We start from the raw sequence: 20,034 nt of genomic DNA, 5'->3' as shown, positions 1-20,034 counted from the left end.
GTTAGCAGAGTGCCTGGTATGGCTCCTAAACACAGCATATTGAATTAATGTGGTGAGAAAACAACAAAGAAAGAAAAGCACATTCACAAAGGTGGAACTTAACTAATATAGTAACTATTTATTAAAAAGGTAAAGGTATCCCCTGTGCAAGCACCGAGTCATGTCTGACCCTTGGGGTGACGCCCTCTAGCGTTTTCATGGCAGACTCAATACGGGGTGGTTTGCCAGTGCCTTCCCCAGTCATTACCGTTTACCCCCCAGCAAGCTGGGTACTCATTTTACCGACCTCGGAAGGATGGAAGGCTGAGTCAACCTTGAGCCGGCTGCTGGGATTGAACTCCCAGCCTTATGGGCAAAGCTTCCAGACGGCTGCCTTACCACTCTGCGCCACAAGAGGCTCTTTAACTATTTATTAGTGAACTTAATAATAATTTTACATAAGAGGTAAGAGGCAGCAATCTAAAAAAACTGGATGGAGAGAGATACTTGAGGCATCTCTGCTCCATGATGTTGCTGGCTTGAGGAACGGAAGAGAAGAGGAGGAAGACTCAGGGAACAGAAAATTACCATCTAGAGACAAGTCAGTGAGATCAGAAGGTGAGTGGTCAGTGTTCCTATCTATCTCACTAACTCTATGGTGAAGAGAGTTCCCGTGAATCTCAAGTTGCACAGAAAGCTGAAAAGCTTTGCATAACCTAGATCAAAAATTGCAGTCCTCACTGTGCATGAAGCCAGAAGAAAATGTATATCTCTCTATTGGTTAATATTTTACTCAGTCCTCACAATTGTCTGCACATGATGCACATGTTGGGAAAAAGTGTTGAAATTTTGTCTCATAGGCAAGACCAAAAGCTAGCATATGACCCAATAAGAGCATGATTTCAGACCAGTCCCCTGGGTTAGAATAAAAGAGGCTCTTCAGTTTTCAATATCCAAATTTAAATATTACAGCAGAACAGCTATTGTGGTTTTGATTATCCCCTACTTTCTGGTGATGCTGGGGATTCCTGCTGTTGGTCTATGGAGATCTGCAGAGTTTGATCCTATCCCACATACTGTTTAATATCTACATGAAGCCACTGGGAGAGGTCATCAGGAGGGCTGAGCAGAGGTATCACTAATATGCGAATTAGGTAAGCTCTACCTTCCTTTTCAACTTAATTCCAAGGTTGCTGCTAATGTTTTAAATTGGTACTTGGAGTGAGTAATAGGCTGATTTGAGGGTGAGCAAGCTGAAACTTAATCATGACAAGGCAGAGATGCTCTGGGATAGCAGCAAGGCAGACCAGGGATTTGAGGGCTTCCCTGTGTTGGAGAGGGTTAGATTCCCATTTGAAAAGTCAGGTCTGCAGCTGTGAGTACTGCTCAACATAAGTCATATTTGAAAATCATCTAGCTGCTGTGGTTAGGAGAGCATTCACCCAGCTTTGGCTGGTGTGCCACCTGCACCCATTCCTGGCTCAGTCTGATCTAGCTACATGGATCTATGTCTTAGCTGCATCTAGACTGGACTACTGCAATATGCTCTACTTGGGTCTATGCTTGATGAGTGTATAAGAGCTGCAACTATGCAGCTTGATGAGCGCATAGGAGCAGGTCAGGGCTAGTTATCAGAATCTTGTGACCTCCCAATATTACAGCAATTACATTGGCTTCATGTGGCTCTTCATAGGACCTACCCCATGCCAGAACAGTTAACACAGAATTCACAGAATATTAAGAATAAGAAAATAAACCTTCCTGCATTGGAAGCAATCAGGCTAGCATCATTTGATATTACAATGACATCACTGTAATTGTTTACATATAATGCAAAATTAGTTTAGCATCTATGACATCTTTCAATCATCTATATGTAAGTAATAATCCACTCCTTCAAAAATATATAGTTGTTATGGCTTGGATCCACTGGAGTATTTTTATGGCTGGATTTCCACTCATGGAGTGTGGCTTTCTCACTTCCTTACTCCAACCTAGAATTTGAGTCCGCCAAAATGCTGCTCCTGGGGAACAGCAGATCCAATGTAATGATATTCCAGGGGGCAATTTGGGCTTCAACAGGATGGAGGTGAGAAATTTGTCCTACATGGATGGAAATCATTCTTGTCCATGGAAATGTTCCAGTATAGGTCTGACTCCATATTTGTTTTTTTGTTTTTTTTGCAGTTTTGGGATTATACCAGCTTGTTATGACTTCTCAGAAATTAGAGCAATTAGTTTTGACAAATACTAATAGTGCAGATATGAGATTAAAACTTCTTGGCTCTTGCCAGTTCAGCAGATTAGGTGTCACAATTTGACAGTTTTGCTTGTTCCTTTAGATTTGTAGTATCTGGATTCCAGAGCCTACTCTTCTGACCTAGGAGTTACTTAGACACTACTTGGGGAAGAAAACCCATGGCTGGTTTTAACACTACCCATCTCAATAAAATATTAGAAATGAGAGGGCTATCAGATAAGTTAACAGCCATTCAAAAAGGATATACTGTGTAAAAAAAAAACAGACTGTAAACTGCCTTGGTTCAAACAGTATATTGAAGGAAGGAAAACACTCCACTGAATAACCAGTTTATGATGAGAGGATATAATGCCAAAAATTCATTCAGAATACTTGGCCTCATTAGAGGCACTGGATTAGGGGGGTAAAGTGGAAGAACTCTGCGGACGGCCTCCCCATCCCCCCAAGACCTGGAAAGGCTGCAGGCAGCTGTTATGGAACTCACCGACAGGGGCAGCTCTCACACAGCAGGGATCTGCAGCCTCCAAGCCTCAGAGGGAAGTGGAAGGAGGAGGGGGTGGTCAGGGGTGGGGGACAGAAGGTGATTGGCTGGCTGCTGGACAGATAGGCAAGCCGGTTGGAGGAGGAGGTACTCAGGGGTTGGACCACCGCCTTGAGTGGGTGTTAAGCGATGAGTGGCACTTAAAACATGAGACACACTCTTCCTCCAAGGCCTTAACAGAAATATTAAGTGGAACAGATATGTTGAGCAGGGAAAGCATAAAAATTGCACTTTAACGAGTGAGTTGCTAACATACTACCAAACCATCCAAATCTAGAAACATTTCTATCTATGGAGAAAGAATGGCTAGGGGAGGGTTTGTGGCTTACCAACAACAACCTCAAGACCCTAAGTATTAAACTCCAGTCAGCAGTAGCAAACAAACCATCAATTGGAATTTCCTGACTACTAGATACGGTGGAGGTCTCTGTGCAGGAATTCTGTCAGAAAGGCAATGAACCTGTATTCTGGCAAGTCTCCCAACAGTGGGAACCATACTCCATTTGGTCCATAGGGTGTTTCAGCAACCCTATAGGGTGAAAAGAAGACACCCAATCCATTGAAAAGGGAAAGGGTCCCCAGTGGGTTATGAACCTGCTGATGCCCCAAAGCACAACCTGCATCGCTTCCTGCAGCAAATGAGCACCGTGTACAGTGCTTCTTGAAGCAAAAAAGAAACAATGTTTGGAATGTTCAGTCTTGACACTTGAATGCAACTGAAATCATTGCTTAATCTTCCCTGCGTCAATCCAATTTAGTTAGAGATTAGTACATTGAAGTTCCCCATCGTGTAGATGGCAGAGAGATGTAACAATGTGTCATATTGTAGAGAATCCAAGTTTTGTGGCCTTGTGACATAACCTCAAGGTTCCTGGGTCCACCTTGGTCATTCCTAAAGGTTTATGCTATAGAGTCATCTGGGGGCAAAAAGGACCTACTGCTCTTGAATCATGCGCACCAAAGAATAACACCTGCATCAGTTGCCAGGAATTTGATGCCTCCCTCTCTATGGAGGCTCAGGTCACCAATGTAGCTCAAATGGCGTTTTTCCATCTTCACCAAGCCCGGCTACTAGCGCCCAACTGTCCTCAGAACACCTGGCCACAGTGATCCATGCAACGGTCACTTCCAGATTAGACTTCTGTAACTCGCTCTACGCGGGGCTTCCCTTGTCTTTGACTTGGAAGTTACAGCTGGTCCAAAATGCGGCTGCCAGGGTCCTCACTAGAACACCTTTGAGGGCCCACGTTCAGCCGGTGATTTGTCATCTGCACTGGTTACCAGTCTGTTTCCGAATCAGATTCAAGATATTGGTATTGACCTTTAAGGCTATACGCAGCCTGGGTCCCATCTACCTGTGGGACCGCTTGGTTGCTTATGCCCCCCGCAGAGCACTCCGCTCTGCGAGTATGAATTTACTGGTTGTCCCGGGCCTACGGGATGTTCACCTGGCCTCGACCCGGGCCAGGGCCTTTTCAGTCCTGGCCCCAACTTGGTGGAATGAGCTCCCAGAAGAGCTAAGGGCCCTGTGGGATCTACCAGCTTTCCGCAGGGCCTGCAAGATGGAGCTCTTCCGCCAGGCATATGGTTGAGGCCAAGGCAGCTCTCCCACTAATCCATCGGAGGATCCCCTCCAATATTGATATCTCTAACATCGAGATCATTGTAAGATCTATTGCATTGGCGCCACCCTTTTTCTGAATATTATTCTCCCCACCAGGCTGAACTTGGGGGAAGTCGGGTAAATATGATTAGAATTGTGACCACTGCCGCGTATATGTTATATGTGACATGTTGTTTGACGTAAATTGGGGTTTTTATGGGGATTTTATTGTGTTTTAACTGTTTATGTTGTAAACCGCCCTGAGACCTATTTGGAGAAGGGCGGTCTAAGAATATAATAACAATAACAATAAAAGGTGTGTTTATTCGGTCTGAATTTCTACAGTTATTTACAGTCCAAAATCATGACCTGATCAGGTACTCTGGTTGGCAATAATAGCATTATGTGTTCGGCAGCCATATAACAAGACATCAGTGAAGGTTTCAAAGTCATGGGAGAAGTGTAGAGGTGTCCTTTCTAGAAGCAATTGTGGTGTAGTGGTAGAGTGTCAGGCTATGATCTGGAAAACCACTTGGGAGTCAGGGATTTTGGCTACCTCATAGTGCATATGGTCATCAACAAAGATGGCCATTGGGTGCCACTGGTTGGGAAGTGGGGTCACATGATTAGGTTGGGGCCACTTGCAGGAGACCCTAAGGAGGTGGGGCCATAGGCCAATTCCCCCTAGACTGGTATCGGCTGTTGGTACTATAGCCACCACACTTGCTGTGGGATTGGGGTCCTTAGCAGAGAGGTGTACATGGCAGAAGGCAGGAACTGCCCCAGTGGGGCTAGAGTCGGGCCATGGGGCGTGGAAACTGTGGCCAGAACTGTGGTCGGCCATGTCTTCACCACTGCTGGTCCTGGGAACCACAATCATCTTCTCCAACTCAGATTCATGTGGAATTTGGTCTGCTGATAAGCCCACATCTGCTTATGTAAGTCAGGCTTTACATGTGGGGGCATTGTGCCTTCACCCAACAGAACAGACCTAAGTCACAGTTGTCAGTTTGGGTCATCTTTGCCCCACTATGGGTACGTTACTTGAAAAGTGCCTTCTGAGCTGTGAATGCTTAGAGAACAAAAGCAACCCCAGCAACTTGGGGAGCAATTCCTCATCACAAATTTTGCAGATTCACAAGCACAACCTTTTTCTTCAGTGGCCAAAGTGGAATAGAGGGTGGGGGCACGTGATCCCTGGGCTTTTTGCTCCAACACACAGTGCCCTCTGGAGATAGACCTCTCTAATGGTAGGCCTGCTCATACACAGCCCCCTTGTGGGACTGCACAGAAGATTGATGATGAGCATCTAATTCTATTTATTTGTCCTCAACTAAAGAAATTCCCTCCTTAATTTTCAGTGATTGCAGAGTATATGAATATACATACTGCAGGTGAAAAAGAGCCTTCAGCTATGTGATGGGTACTCACTCTTGCTAAAGGAATAAGGACGTAACAGTGCACACAAGTATTCCTATTTTCATTCTAAAATAGTGAAAGGTATGCAGCTCAAGGTCTCAAACTGCACCCGTCAATGTATTATATCAAGGGATAGCCAAACAAAACTTGGATTAACTGGAGATGTTATGGTCTGGTGTGGAAATAGAAAATTTTGAGGAGAGGATTATTTTTTCCCAAGGAATTCTTCAGTTCTTTTCCATTGGAAAAAATTGGCAATATTTTCTTGTTTGGAATGGGTGAAAAACTTTAAGACAAGATTTTTACTTGTTCAGCATGAAAATCTTCATGTTAGACAATCTACAGCATTAGCTGGCAATTCCTGAATCTCTTGTAATCACATACAACATAATTTCATCTGTCTATTGTTTGAACATGAATAATTTTGTCCAAAATTATTATGCCATAAGCAAGGATACAGAGGCCCCTGTGATCAGTTTTTTGATAAGCCCTCACCCCCAGCCAGATAATAGGTAGGCTGGGTTTGAAACAGAAAGCTTGTCCTCTTCATCCCCCAATCAGATGGCTGGTGGTAGCAGTGACAGGTGGAACAGAAAGGACACAATATATTGCTTTTTTTCTCCAAACCTTACTCCCCCAATCACTGTTAGTCTGATGATCTGGGGTCAGCTAGCTTTTCTTCTCCAAGCGTTTGCTGGCAGGGGCTCATGGGAACTGTAGTCCATGGACATCTTGAGGGCTGCAGTTTGACTACCCCTGATCTAGATGGCAGTAGCTGGAGGATAGAGAAGTTTGGAGTGGAAAGCAAGCTCCGCTGCCATTCTCCAGTCATCAACACTGTTTCTTCCTTTTTTCATTTCCTCACTATACTGCCCCTGCTTTCTCCATCTGCCTAACTACCCACATGGCAGTGGTGGCGCTGTAGTGCTCTCCTTGGCTGCGGATGCTCATTGTCCTGCCCAGCTTCTTTACTGCTCTCACCACCCAGTGGTGGTGGCAACAGCCTCTTCCTTCTCCACCCAGACCTGCTGCCTTCTTGAGCACCCAGCTTCTTCTACTTTCTGGTCACTGCCACCATAGTTTACCGGCTTTTTGGTCTGCCCCTTTTTACTTTTCAATAATCCTATCTATACATACTCCTGTTATGTAGATTTGATCTGTGCAATCAGAATTAGATATAAAGTTCATGTATATAACATACTACTGATGAGTTAAATGTTTTCTGGGTTCTAAAATTATCTTGATATCCAGGTAGAAGAAGAAGAGTTGGTTCTTATATGCCACTTTTCTCTACCCAAAGGAGTCTCAAAGCAGCTTACAGTCCCCTTCCCTTTTCTCTCCCCACAACAGACACCCTATGAGGTAGGTGAGATTGAGAGAGCCCTGATATTACTTCTCAGTTGGAAGAGCTTTATCAGTGCTGTGGCAAGCTCAAGGTCACCCAGCTGGCTGCATGTGGGGGGAGCATATGACTGAACCAGGACTGTATGAAACAGTTTCTGTACAAATAATACTTATTTTTGTTTACATTTATGCTTCCTGTTCTTAACTCCCCCTCCAAAAAATATTTCACATGGCAAAACCATGGTATATATAGTAATGAAGCAGCAGAGAGAGCAACTTGCATGTCTTTATCTGAATTATTATGTATATTTACAATTCTGTCTGTAGAAAACTAAGGAATGTATACACTTGAATTTCATAAATATGCTAACCAAGTTATAAAGTATGCATTTTATGTTGTTAAAGCCAAGTGTAGGTTTTATTCATTCATTCATTCATTCATTCATTCATTCATTCATTCAATTCATTCATTCATTTGATTTCTATACCAATCTTCCATATGGCTCAGGGCGGTTTACATATAACATGGGGATACATGGAACAAATTAATATGTAACATTATCTAAATAACACAATTTCAGTGATCTTAAACATTATAACAGGAACGGAACTTTGCTAAGGCCCTGAAAGAGAACAGACTGGTTCAGGCCATGGAAATGACGTCTGAGAGGGGACCTGTTGTTGGTCTCAGGCAAATGCCTGGTGGAGGAGCTCCCTTTTGCATGCCCTGCGGAATTTTGGGAGTTCAGACAGGGCCCCGATCTCTTTAAGTACTGTGCTCTGGACTTGTTTGCGTTGGTTGAACTATTTGCATTGTTTGCACTGTTTGCATTGTTACAACTATCAGTTTTAGTATTATTGTTACGGTTATTTATATGTTATAGATTGTTTCATATATTGTTTATACATTTTATGTAAACCGTCCTGAGCCTCCGTGGAGGGCGATAAATGAATGAATGAATGAATGAATGAATGAATGAATGAATGAATGAATGAATGAATAATGGCTCCCTATCCTGGAAAACTACCAAGGAAAATTATCCCCCCCCCCCCCCAAATGGTTTCAAGATTGTTGGAAATTTTACATTGTTAGGCTCCAGAGTGTGATTAATGAAAAGCTCTCCAGGTAACTTTTCTTATAATCAGTCTGCACATCTCAGACAAAATAGACTATTTTTACTACATCTTCACTATAAAAAGCAGCAATTTTTGTTCTACTGGACTTTGGACATCTGCAGCACTGACAGCCTTGGTCCTATTTGGGGATGGAAGTTTCCAGTCCTAAATTAGGAAACCTGTGTCCTTGTAGAGCTGCCAGTCAAGAGCATGAAACATTAGGAAAGTTGCTGTGACATCTGCATGTGCAAACACAGTTCTTGCTTTATCAATAGGTTTTTGACCTGTAATATGTCTTTTATGCCTGAGATCATGAACAAATTCTAAAGACAAACCATTGCTAGCAGCACATCTGCAACCTCATACATCTCATGCAGTGTACATCAGTGCTTCTAACCACTTGCCAATGCAAGAGCAAAGTAATAACTCACTTCCTACTTTCCAAGTCCTTAGCAAAAATGAATTAAATCATAGCCCGAGAGATTATTAAATTGTCTGGTGGATTCACATTATAAAACACAAATATCTACAGGGACAAAGTTAAAAAGAGAGACAAATGTTTAATTTAATACTGGAGAGGAAAACTTGCGATTATCTTTCAAGAAATTTCAGGATACCCTGAACTACTGCAGGGGATATTTCCCAATACATATAAGCAGTGGACAGTAGCACCTACATACACTGATCAATGGCATGTATAGCTCCCACTCAATTTGAAAGCAGTAAACATGGTTGGTAACTTCACAAGTAGGGATGGGCCATTTCTAAGCATACTGATAGTAGGATGTAGTGAAACTGCTGTGCTGTCTGATTCCAACAGCAAGATTAAATTGTCACCTCTTTCCCTATCATACTTACCTTGGTCATTGTTGCTCCGTGCGCTGAGAATGGAAGGATTTGATCCCCTCTCAAGAATCTGCCAAACATCTTGTAGAGAACTATCTGTACCAGGTGATGGCAACTGGCCTTGCTGCAGTTGGCTGGGATTTTCTTTTCTAAGCTGTGGATCCTGAAGGGGTACTAAGATTTCATTCTCTTGAAGTCCCACAGTATCATTTCTAAAAAATGATTCTGACCGAGCCTGTAAAAATAAGAGCATGTCTTCATCCACAAATTTATATCATTATTATTATTATTTTTTTGTTACCCACCATTCCCAAGCAGGCTTGTGGCAGGTTACAGTTGTCCAGTTAAAACTTCCATTAAAAATCCAATTAAAATGGACAAAAATACCAATACCATAAACCAACAACCCAGCAGCATGGCAAAAATACTACCCTATCCCCAACCCCTACTCCTACTTCCAGAGGGAGGAGGCAGGAGAGTCGAGATAACCAAGTGGCAGCTTGACACCAGGGGGGCTCCATCAATCTTCCCCTACTGTCCCAGCCTCAACCCTAGACCTGGCAGAAGAGCTTCATTTTGCAGGCCCTGTGGAATGTTGGAAGGGCCTGCAGGGCCTGCAGCTCAACTGGGAGCTCATTTCACCAGATTGGGGCCAGGACCAAAAAGGCCCTGGCCCTGGTTGAGGCCAGGCATGCTTCTTTGGGGCCAGGAATGACTGGTAAATTATCACCCGCAGAGCGTAAAAGCCCTGCGGGGAGCACAGGGTGATAGGCAGTTTTACTCTGGTATGTGGGTCTTTACCCATGTAAGGCGTTGAAGGTTAAAACCAAAACCTTGAACCGGATCCGGACAGCAACGGGCAACCAGTGCAGCTGCCTCAGCATAGGCTCGATGTGGGCCCTCCACGGTGTTCCTGTGAGAACCCTAGCAGCTGTATTTTGTACCAGCTGGAGTCTCTGGATCAAGGACAAGAGCAGGCCCGCATAGAGCCAATTACAGAAATCTATTCTGGAGGTGATCGACACATGGATGACCGTGGCCAGGTGTTCAGGGATAGGACGCTAGTAGCCGAGCTTGGCAAAGATAGTAAAATGCCTGGTCAGCTGCTTTTTTGACCTGAGCCTCTATATTTAGGGAGGCATTGATGGTCACACCCAAGTTCCTGGCCTGGGATATGGTCCTAAGTTGTGTCCCTGCCAGGAATGGTAGACGCGCTTCCTGATCTGCTCCCCTACCTCCTAGCCACAGGACCTCCGTCTTGGAGGGGTTGAGTTTCAGATGACTCTGTTCAAGCCATTTAGTCACTTTCCAAACATCTGTCGAATAGTTCTGGGGGGGAGCCTGGGTGTCCATCCATGAGGAGATAGAGCTGGGTGTCATCTGCATATTGATGACAACCCAGCCCAAATCTACCTACCAGCTGGGCCAGAGGGCACAGAAAGGTGTTAAATAACATGGAGAGAGAACCACGTCCTGAGGAACCCCACAAGGGAGTCTATAGGAGCACGAGAACTCATCCCCCACCGCTACCCTCCGAGTCCAGTTATGGAGGAAGGAGCATATCTAGCTCAAAGCTGTGCCCCGTATCCCCATCCTGGCAAGGCGGTGAGCTAGCAGTTCATAGTCGACCACGTCAAACGCGGCCGACAGATCTAACAGAACTAGCACAGCTGACCTACCTCTATCCATCTGGCATCAATGGCACCTGGAAATGGCCTGGAGAGATGTCATTAGCCAAGAACAGGCCTGGCTCAATTATATCACAATTATGTGTCACTAGTGTGCATAAGTGCATAATACTTATGTGCAATTATGTGCAAAATTATGTGCACTTGTGTGCATAACACGATACAAAACCCCTAAGATACATTGCCATGGCAAGTAATATAAATAGTAGGAAGAAATTAAAGGTCAGGGGGGCTCTAGTGACTAGGAAATCACCACCACTTTTATAATTTGTAACAGTGCAAGAAAAATAAAACTGTGCTGGAAGTCTAAATTCAATACAACTGATATAAAGGAAGTCACATCGCATTAAGTAACCCACAGTTTAAGAGTTCGAGAGTCATAAGTAGTAGATTAACTGAAGTTGCAATCCTAAATGCACTCACTAAGGAATAAATCATACTGAAGTGGAACCAACTCATAAGCAAACACACTGAGGGTTTTGTCACAGAGAATGCAGCTAAGGATATACAAGACATTTTCCTGAGCTATGTTTTTCCTGAGCGTACAATAGCTCCTGCCATAATAAAGAGCTAGTCTAAATAAATATGTTTCATTGATTACAAAAGAATATCTTCATCTTCTGGAAATACATACACACACACATACTAAAATTAAGATTAAAAAAAATTAAATTAGGAAACAGAAGAAATCATCTGGAAACCTCTCCTGTAGAGTGGTATAAATAAAGCGCTAAAGGAGAGGAGAGAGGGCGGGCCAAGTCCATGATAAAAACTCAGAGGGGCCAATCAGGAGCCGCAAATCAGCTCCTGATTGGCCCCTCCTATTGTCACTCGAAGGCCAAGCAGCCAATTGGGTTGGCCCATCTTCGGCTGGGCCAGCCGGGAAGTCGCCACGCTGAGGAAGCTGCCTTGCCCACGGGTAAGTCCTCCGGCTGGCTTACCCTCACCCTCACCCTCAGAAAAGGAGCAGGGATGCCGCGTTGAAGACGCGGCATCCCTGTTCCTTTCCCACCTGGTGTCCCTTCACGTGGGGGAAAGGAGCAGGGACGCCGTGGCAAAGACACGGCGTCCCTGCTCCTTTCCTGCCAGACATGCAGCCAGCTTGCGCGGGGTGGGGGGCTGCGGGAACGGAGCAGGGCCCTACTCCTTTCCCGCCCACACAGAGGCCACGCCTAGCCTCCAGCCGCGGCACCACCGCGCCCCGGGAAGCTTTTGCCCAGTGAAGGCTTCACCAGGGAGGGGGCCTAACACTCTTTTTATTTTAAAATAAAATGGGCTTTCCCCCTAGTCATCATATAAACCTCCTACCTCTGCCCTAATCAACATATTCCTCTGAGAGACTGCAATACTCCTATCCAGTTATTTCTGCTTAACTTCAGTGACACTAAACGCATGCAGCTAATATAGTCTACTATTATTTATGGCATCATAAATTATTTTTATGTAGAGGAGGGGCTGTAGCTCAGCAGTAGAATATCTACTTGTAATGTAGAAGGTTCCAGGTTCAATTACTAGCATCTCCTGCTAAAAATGATTAGGTAGTAGATTAACTCAAAGGCACTGCCCTGGACAGCCATTTCCAGTATGAGTAGAAAATACTGACTTAGTCTAGTGTTTGACATAAGTTCCAAACGGTCTTGTCCTAATTCAAATTAATCCTTATCCATGGTTCCTCAATATATTTGTGAAACAGCCTTGGGGGTGGAACGTGTCCGGCTGTCCAAGTTGGAATAGCAAAGCTGGCTGCCCCTGATTGGCCCTCCCTCTCCTGCTCCTTCCCTCCTTCCCTGGACACTAACCACTTTGCTCTCAGACACCTGAAAGAGACACATAGACACAGAGAGCCCTGCCAATCCGCAAATGACCCCTGATTACCTGCTACGGCTCCTGCTGCTAGAAGAGAGAGACAGTGACAAACTGCAAACGAGCCCCAAACAACCCTTCCTTCCCTGCTAGAAGAAGCCCTGATGACCTCCTCTGGCTCCTGCTGTAAGAGAGAGATCTGTGCCTGCCGGTGTCCTCTGGGTCCTAGTGCCGATTGCATTCCTGGTTGCAATGGGCTTTCTAGCTAGTCTAGGATAAAAGTATCCTACCTCATTCAACATTCTACATCCTTCATATTAAATCCTTACTGCTCTCCTCAAGTATATCAAGCTTTGATTCTAATAGAACCGATAAAAAGAAGGTACAGAAGCAATTTCCACATTGGAGCAACACTGAGCTATACATAGCCAACTCTATTTTACTGTGGATTGGACCTATTAGTGTAAAATGGGGAAGTAAAAGGAGAGTATGCCAAGCACATGTTCCTTTCCACTATCCAGCCCACAGCCTGGCCTGTGTACAGCTTGTACATAATGTCTCTGCGACCAATATTCTCAGGCATTCTGGCATTCTCCAGCATCTGCCTTCAGTGCCAGATGTAGTGGCAATACTCCAGCTACTCTAGGCATACTGTATCCTGTTCTAAAATGTGCTCATGTGGCATAGAAAGTATTTCATTACCTGTACAGTAAGCTGACCAAAGTTTGAGTCCAGCAGCACCTTTAAGGCCAACAAAGTGTGCTGTGTATGCACACCTCTTCAGATACAGTGCGTATCAGATATGCATGCATACAGAAGATTATAACTTGAATAAAACTTTGTTAGTCTTGAAGGTCTCAACTTAGTTCTGTTGCTTCAGGCCAACACAGCAACCCACCTGAATCTGTGATGTAAGCTGGTACTGCAGATGTTCTAAAGCTAAAAGGCGATGCTTCGTTTCCCTGGCTACTTCCTTTGGATGGAGGGCACCAAGGAAAATACATCCTTGAGTCTGCTTTGAGCTCTGGGAATTCTGAGATCCTGCACAGATAGAAAATAAATATGCTGGCATTTTATATTTTCATTTAAGGTAAAATTCTGCCTACTTCCCATGTCTGCTCAGAACAAATGAAACAGTACAGCTAGATCTTAGGGTGTAATGTTAAAGACCTGTGTAATATTAGGTGCTAGAATATTATTAGTAATCAATTGTAATCAATATTATTAGTAATCAATTGCCTTTACTTAGTTGCTCCAGGCAAAGAAGCTGAGTCAATGAACATAAAGTCTAAAATGAAATTCTCTTACAAGGCGTCTATTTTGTCCTCAGTTTTGTTACATAATAATGCCATTCTACATTGTTTCTCATTTCCAGGATGGGGGAAACTCAACAAATGCTTACTTCAGGAAACCTTATAAATACTTTATAAGTACATAAAGGATCTTTTGCTGTTATGCAACATTCAGTTGCCACCTTGACCTTTAGCCAGTGCTAATGATTTCCATAGCCAAGGGCTAGGACAAATACTTTGTTCATGTTTTATCCCACCATCTTCAATGTTTGGGGCAATTGTGCTCTTGAGCACTAGAAATTCATTGGCAAATGAAAACTGGGGACCTCTTAATTTCAACAAGAAGTCTACAGCCAGCACTTCAATCTCCTAGAGTTCTCTCCATCTTAAGAGGCTGAGTTTTCCCCCATGCCCAGTGTTTTATCCTCCTATTAGAATCAAATCCTGCCCAGTAAGTTTACCTTCCTTTGATACTGCTCCAAGTTCTGCTCTCAGTCTGTTTACCATCTCTAGTAACTGCTGCTTTTCTTTGCTCAGATTGGAGATTTTTTTCACAGCTTCCTTCAGTTTCCCTTTCATCACTTTTGCATAGTTTCCTGCATGTTGGTGGGGACCATCACCTGTCCCTTTGTCAAAGAAACATTGCTTGAGATGTATAGAGTCATCCTGAAGTCTCCTGGTCATTGCATTCTAGAAGAATAAAAGTATAACAGTATGTTTGATACGGTATGTATTTCATAGTCCTAGAACTAGAGAGACGCAGGCTCAAATTACCATGCCAGGAAATCACTAGTTGACCGTAGCCAGTCACTCAGCCTAGTCTACCTCAAAGGGTTGTTGTACAGATAAAATGGAGGTGAGGAGAATCATGTACAGAGAATTACCATTAACCAAGTCATCCCGAAAGCAGTAGTCCAGCACATAAAGATACTGTGAGAGGCAAAAAAGTGACTTGGAAAAGGGAGTTACTGGAGCTATACTGATCTTTGAAGAGAGGTCTCCATGTCCCCAGTTGATACAAATGGGGGAAAGGATGCAGGAGGTCCCCCAAGTGAGGGGAGAGGACATGGCGTATTGGTATACTGCCATACACAGATTCTGCTTCCTCCAAAACAAGCTGGCACTGCATAAATTAACAACAGAGGAAACTACAGGTAAAGGGTAACCTATTTTTTGCTTCAAGAGTTCAGTTCAGTGCATGTGCAGAGTACAGAAGAAACACCAGTAACCAGGGGAATTTAAAATAAAAAGAGTAAATTTAATTGGTGATAAGAAAGAGAACAGAAAGTGTATTTTACTTGAGGGATGAAGTAATTGTTATGAAACTATTATTCAAAGGCAAACTCAAATGAAAGATTCAAAGATTCAAAGTTCTTTTCCTAGTTACATATTTATCACTAATCCGATTCTCTGTAATTTCCCACCAGGATCCTCTTCCTTAAGGTTACAGTCCATGACTGAACTGAGCTGCACCTCACAAAATAGGGGGGGAAACACTAAAGAAAGAAGAAGAAGAGTTGGTTCTTATATGCCGCTTTTCCCTACCCGAAGGAGGCTCAAAGCGGCTTACAGTCGCCTTCCCATTCCTCTCCCCACAACAGACACCCTGTGAGGTGGGTGAGGCTGAGAGAGCCCTGATATCACTGCCCGGTCAGAACAGTTTTTTATCAGTGCTGTGGCGAGCCCAAGGTCACCCAGCTGGTTGCATGTGGGGGAGCGCAGAATCGAACCCGGCATGCCAGATTAGAAGTCCGCACTCCTAACCACTACACCAAACTGGCTCTCCAGTTTGGATGCTCTTGGTTTGTATAACCTTTTCAAATATTATTATTGGACTGGCTGGGATTACCCCCTAGTAATAGTATAACCTGGTATCTGGGCAATGGGGGGTTGATGTATGTAAACAATGAATGCTGATTATCTGTTCTAGGATTTGGGATCTGGTCAACTAGCTATTTCACTAGGTTTTCTGGCCTTTGCTAGGTCCAGCTCAAGTTTCACAAACATAGAAAAAACAATTTCTTTGTGGGAGTCTTTGGCTAGTATATCTCTAAACATCACAGATGTATCCACCACTCAGTGCTTCTTGGTTGCTGGTAGGCAATGCTAGTATCGCTACTGTACAGTACCAAGGGGGATAACACCTGTTGCTTGGGGAGGTGATTTTTATGATGGATAGATGGAGGCATTTTTTAGTATAAGAATGACGTAGGGTTCCAGTCTACATTCAGAAACAAAACTATGACTATGGAATCAAAAGTTTGGGAAACTGATAGTCCTAGGAAAATGAAGCTATAAGATAATGGCAACCAAGAAAACACTGGCTACCATAAGGTCTCTGAAGAGCTGGCATATAAATATTTTAAATTAAACAAATATCTGAGGAAGAGCTGAAGGGCTCATAACAAATTGAACTCTTGGAATTGTGAATATTACTCAGTTTGTATGAACTTACACAGCAATTTTTCACATTCTGACAGTGATATTTCACATACAAAAAAGTGCATATTCATGCTGCCCTTTCCTATGTTTCATATACTGGGAAAATATCAAGACTTCAGATTCCTCTTAGGATAATCTTTTTTTTAATACTTCAAGTCTCTGGAAAGTGCCAACTATAACATCACTTCTCTCATAGTTTTAGCAGCCTGGACCATTTCACCTCTAATTAATTTTCTGCACAAACATGAAATGGAGAAAATACATGAGGTATATTCTACATCAAAAATTGGGAGAATGATCATGGCTCTGTGGTAGACCATCTGCCCTGCATGCAGGAGGTGACATGAAAGGCCACTGCCTGAGTCTTTGAAGAGCCCTGCCAACCAGAGTAAACCATGCTAAGCAAGTTGGACCGACAGTTTGGCTACATATAAACACACCCAGCTAATTCTCCACCAATAGAGAGAACAAAGCCCTTCTCAAAGCATGTTGCTGATGATTTTGCAAAGCAAGGTGGACACTTCAGTAATTGAATGACAATGCTAGTTTCTATTCAGCCTGGAAGAAGAGAGTAGAACTGAGTGCTTTGGAGGAGCTGGGAGAACATTAACTCAGGAGCTGACTCAGGAGCTGACTGCTAGCTCCACCCTCTGCCTTTGTGCTATAAAAGGCTCTTGCTTGCAATACAAACAAAACCCAAAAGACTCTTGGGGTCTGGATTAAACCATAATACTCTGTGAGGAGCTAAGAGCTAAAGGACTCTTGGCTGTTGGCTTTTCGCTTGAGGATTAAGTCAAAGGTTTCAGTGAAGTGTAGGACTGTTTGTGGAGCAGTTCAGATGGATCAAAGTGGCATGAAGACTGAAGAAGGTCGCGTAGTGACATGTACCATCTGTGGAATGTTTGTCTTTTTACCTCAGGGGGACAATTTTTGCAAATGCAGCAAGTGCAAATTAGTGGCTCTGCTGGAGGAGAAGGTCCAGGGATTAGAGAAACAATTGATAACACTGCAGGAGGGAAATCTATCAAAACAAAATCAGGAGCACCTAATACAGGAGGGTAATAATTGGAAGAATGTTATACATAGGAGTAGAAGAATAAGGAGAAAGTCTGACCCACTGATACTCAGGAAACAGTTCCAAGATCTGCCTGAAGAGGTTGATTCAGGAATCCAGGAGCATGTGCAATCCCCCATCAAGAACAAGCCCCAGTGTAGACCAGGAAAAAAGTCACAGTCCACCACAGGTGAGAGTTCTAGGTCTTCTCCCCCGCTGACCCCACAAAGCTTAGGAAACACTTCCCAGTCCCCCACAAGAAAGAGTTTTAGTTCTGCTCCCAAGGGTACGAAGAAACAGGTACTGGTAATTGGGGATTCCTTGCTAAGAGATGTAGAGGCCGAAGTGTGTAGACCAGACTTGTTGTCTTGAGAGGTCTGCTGCCTACCTGGTGCATGCATCAAGGATGTGACAGAACGGCTAGACAGGCTCATCAAGCCTACAGATCATTATCCCTTCCTTCTCGTCCATGTAGGAACAAATGATACTGCCCAGCAAAACATGGAACATATTTTAAAAGTCTTTGTGGATCTGGGGGAAAAGGTAAAGGACCTGGGAGCACATGTTGTGCTTTCATCAGTCCTTCCTGTAAGTGGTCGAGGCATAGGAAGAGAGAGAAAAATTATGCAAGTAAATGACTGGCTATGTCAATGGAGTCAACGGGAACAATTTGGATTTCTGGATCATGGTCAAAGATGTCAATATGAGGGGCTATTATCAGGAGACGGTGTGCACCTCACAAGGGATGGAAAAAGTATTTTTGGAAGAACCCTTGCACACCTGGTGAAGAGGGCTTTAAACTAGACACAAAGGGGGAGCGAGACGTAAATTCAGAACTTGTGTGATGGCAAGATCTGAACATGAGAAGATCTCAAATCTGCAGGGAATGTTACATAAGCAGGGAACTACTAGCTTACAAGGAAGTTCAAAAGCCAAAACCATGAGGCACACAAAGGATGGATTACTCCAGAAGATAGAAACAGAGTTCAATGAGATCTGAACACAATGGAAAAATGGGCAAATGAGAACAAGATGCAATTTAGTAAAGATAAGTGTAAAGTTCTGCATCTGGGTCAGAAAAATGAAAAGCATGCCTACTAGATGGGGGATACGCTTCTAGGTAACATTAAATTAGGTAAATAAAATTGAAAGGGTACAGAGGAGAGCGACGAGGATGATTTGGGGCCAAGGGACCAAGCCCTATGAAGATAGGTTGAGGGACTTGGGAATGTTCAGCCTGGAAAAAAGGAGGTTGAGAGGGGACATGATAGCCCTCTTTAAGTATTTGAAAGGTTGTCACTTGGAGGAGGGCAGGATGCTGTTTCTGTTGGCTGCAGAGGAGAGGACACGCAGTAATGGGTTTAGTACAAGTACAACGATATAGGCTAGATATCAGGAAAAAAATTTCACAGTCAGAGTAGTTCAGCAGTGGAATAGGCTGCCTAAGGAGGCGGTGAGCTCCCAATCAATGGCAGTCTTCAAGCAAAGGTTGGATACTCACTTTTCTTGGATGCTTTAGGATGCTTTGGGCTGATCCTGCATTGAGCAGGGGGTTGGACTAGATGGCCTGTATGCCCCTTCCAACTCTATGATTCTGCGATTCTGTCTCTACACTAATGTACAGAGTATGGGAAACAAGCAGGAGGTACTAATAGTCGTAATAGAGGAAGGGGGCTATGACCTAACAGGAATCACAGAAACTTGGTGGGATAATACTCACAATTGGAATACTAAATTTGAGGGGTACAATCTATTCAGAAGGGACAGACAAGAAAAGAAGGTGGGAGGTGTAGCAATATATGTTAGGAATCTTTATACTTGTGAAGTAATACAGGAAGAAATATGAGCATGAAAGTTCAGTTGAGTGTATTTGGGTAAATATAAAAGGAGTAGGAAATGAGAATGGTATTATTCTGGGTGTCTGCTATAGACCACCAAGCCAGTCAGAGGACTTATCTATACAGACAATTATATGACAAATTTAAAACTGATAAGACAGATTTATCAGTTTGAAATTTTAAAAAATGAGGCTGATCTGTGTATATACGAACAAGAAGAAAAATTAATAGCAAAGATCTATAACATGTTACTAAAAAAGACACTGAGAAGGAAGTGATAAAAGAATCAATGATTCGCTGGGCACAAAATATATTAATCTTGACCAATGGGAGATGGTATGGAAAAGAGATATAAAATTTACATTAGCAACTAATATAAGAGAAAATTATTACAAAATGCTTTAGAGATGTTATTTGACTCCGGTATTATTGTCCAAAATATTGTACAAAATGGTTCAACAAAATGTTGGAAATGTAAATTGGTTGATGGTACTTTTTACCACCTTTGGTAGTAAATTTGGGGACAGATCCATCAATATATTTGGAAAATAGCGAAGCTAGACTTGAAGCTTAAACCAGAATTATATTTATTAAATATTTTGGATCCTGAAATAGTAAGAGCAAGGAGAATATTATTACTATACATGATCTTAGCAGCAAGAATAATTTATGCTCAGTACTGGAAAAATGAAAAAATACCAAGTGTAAATGATTGGCTGGATAAGGTTAAGGAATATGCAGAACTAGATAAGTTAACAATATTAATGACAGACTGTGGGAATCATTCAGCGTACTGAACCAAAGCGGAG

At 43.2% G+C, this 20,034-nt stretch overlaps 1 protein-coding gene across 6 annotated transcripts in view; it reads right to left on the bottom strand.

The window, feature by feature from the left end:
* CCDC57 (coiled-coil domain containing 57) overlaps nucleotides 1-20,034 on the bottom strand; it is a 93,398-nt gene that overhangs the window by 2,756 nt on the left and 70,608 nt on the right. For all 6 annotated transcript variants that reach the window (XM_077328019.1, XM_077328018.1, XM_077328021.1 and 3 more), the window contains 3 exons: nucleotides 14,353-14,581; nucleotides 13,498-13,640; nucleotides 9,121-9,343 (listed from right to left, as the gene is read on the bottom strand). In XM_077328019.1, the coding sequence (XP_077184134.1) occupies nucleotides 9,121-9,343; nucleotides 13,498-13,640; nucleotides 14,353-14,581 (595 nt within the window). The remainder of the gene's footprint in view (nucleotides 1-9,120; nucleotides 9,344-13,497; nucleotides 13,641-14,352; nucleotides 14,582-20,034) is intronic.

This window comes from Paroedura picta, chromosome 3, assembly GCF_049243985.1.
Source record: "Paroedura picta isolate Pp20150507F chromosome 3, Ppicta_v3.0, whole genome shotgun sequence".
Taxonomy (NCBI): Eukaryota; Metazoa; Chordata; class Lepidosauria; order Squamata; family Gekkonidae; genus Paroedura; species Paroedura picta.
Note: the sequence above shows the minus strand (reverse complement) of the source record. Positions and strands in the feature narration are given on the sequence as shown.